This window comes from Fusarium oxysporum, chromosome 4, assembly GCF_000149955.1.
Source record: "Fusarium oxysporum f. sp. lycopersici 4287 chromosome 4, whole genome shotgun sequence".
Classification (NCBI taxonomy): domain Eukaryota; kingdom Fungi; phylum Ascomycota; class Sordariomycetes; order Hypocreales; family Nectriaceae; genus Fusarium; species Fusarium oxysporum.
In genome coordinates this window covers 3475235-3476603 of record NC_030989.1, presented here as the reverse complement: position 1 = coordinate 3476603, position 1369 = coordinate 3475235, and the positions used below count along the sequence as shown (strand labels likewise).

The 1369-nt window shown below is 47.3% G+C and overlaps 1 protein-coding gene across 1 annotated transcript; it reads right to left on the bottom strand.

Moving 5' to 3' along the window:
- Positions 1 to 352: 352 nt before the first annotated feature.
- On the bottom strand, positions 353 to 554 carry FOXG_18745 (uncharacterized protein; the record flags this gene model as incomplete). Its single annotated transcript, XM_018398878.1, has 2 exons — positions 353 to 422; positions 472 to 554. 2 exons carry the CDS (start codon positions 552 to 554, stop codon positions 353 to 355), a joined length of 153 nt encoding a protein of 50 aa, XP_018238642.1.
- Positions 555 to 1369: the final 815 nt, after the last annotated feature.

Below are 1369 nucleotides of genomic sequence, written 5' to 3'. Positions count from 1 at the left end.
CCACATATGTAGATGCGACGGAACTCTTTCCCGACATGAAAGTGACAACCCCGGAAGCCTATTGTCGGGAAATTTTAAGTGGCAAGGCTATAACCATCTATCAGAGGTTGATGTCGGCCGCTCAGTAAGGCGAGAAGTGGCGAGCATACATGGCACTCAACCTCCTGTCACGTTCTGGAAAGCCTCTACTCAGCTCGAGCTTAGCCTAATTTCCTCCGTTATTGAATAATTTTTTTTTTGATAGCAAAGCACTGACAGCGGAAGTCAACGCCTCTTGGATCTTCTTCTTTCCCCCCTACATGGCCTCCTAAAAGCGAGTGGCTAACAGGTATGCACTGCGATGTAGTAAATTTCAAACTCTCGATCTCAGAACAGGCGTGCCATGAATCCCGTCAATAACATGTTGAAGGCTAAGGATTGCACTATGCCATACTTTCAGCTCCTCGGGTGCATCGTCAGATTTGTTGTAACCTTTTGCAGAGTTGGTAGATCTTGATACTCTCGTCGACGAACTGGCCTGCTGCGGCGACGAAGCCATCGACTTCAGCGGTCATGTTGCAGGAGCTGAGGGAAAGGACTCGTGGCTGGCTAGGTGAGAGAGCAATGCATAATGGATCTCATATATGAGGGAGTTTCGTATCCCTTGTAATGAAAATGAAACAATATATTTCATATCTTGATGATATGGCCATGTCGATGAGGGGTAACAAGCCTCACATTCTGGTGGCTGATTTTAGCATGTACCGATTTTTGCACTCACGATTTTTCGCCAATTATATCCGTTACGTTGCCTTCGTCAGCTCTGCGTGAGAGCCCAGGTAGGAATATGTTACATCCGGGATGCCAGGTCCTTCTCCAGAAAGAACGAAGAGCGATATTGTGCAAACATTGGCAACGTGGCCATCCTCCTTGTGACCTCCGTAAACTGGCGGAGCGGATGTACTCAATAAGTGCCACTGCCCAATCCAAAGAGTGCCAAGTCTCCTGAGGTGTCACGGCATTCAGCTGAATACATAAATTTAGCAAAAGTCTTGCCATTCTCTTCTTTTAATGTCTTGGTATCCGTATTGACACGGGCTGCAAGACATATAAATATACGTGGGTCAGCTCGACAACCGTAGGGAATGGGAGCCAGCTTCAACACTCCACCAAGCCTCCAAAATGTCTACTCACATAACTGTTCTTCCTGCCTCAACAAAAGTTGGAAAAGAGGGCCATCCGCTTACTCTTAGCCTCTCCAGCCAATCCTACTATCCGTGGCATCTATCGTGATACTTCCAAGGCACCAGATGAATACACCAGCCACCCAAACTTCAATGCAGTCAAGGGCGATGTTGCGTCTGAGGAAGGTCTCGATTTCAGCAACTCT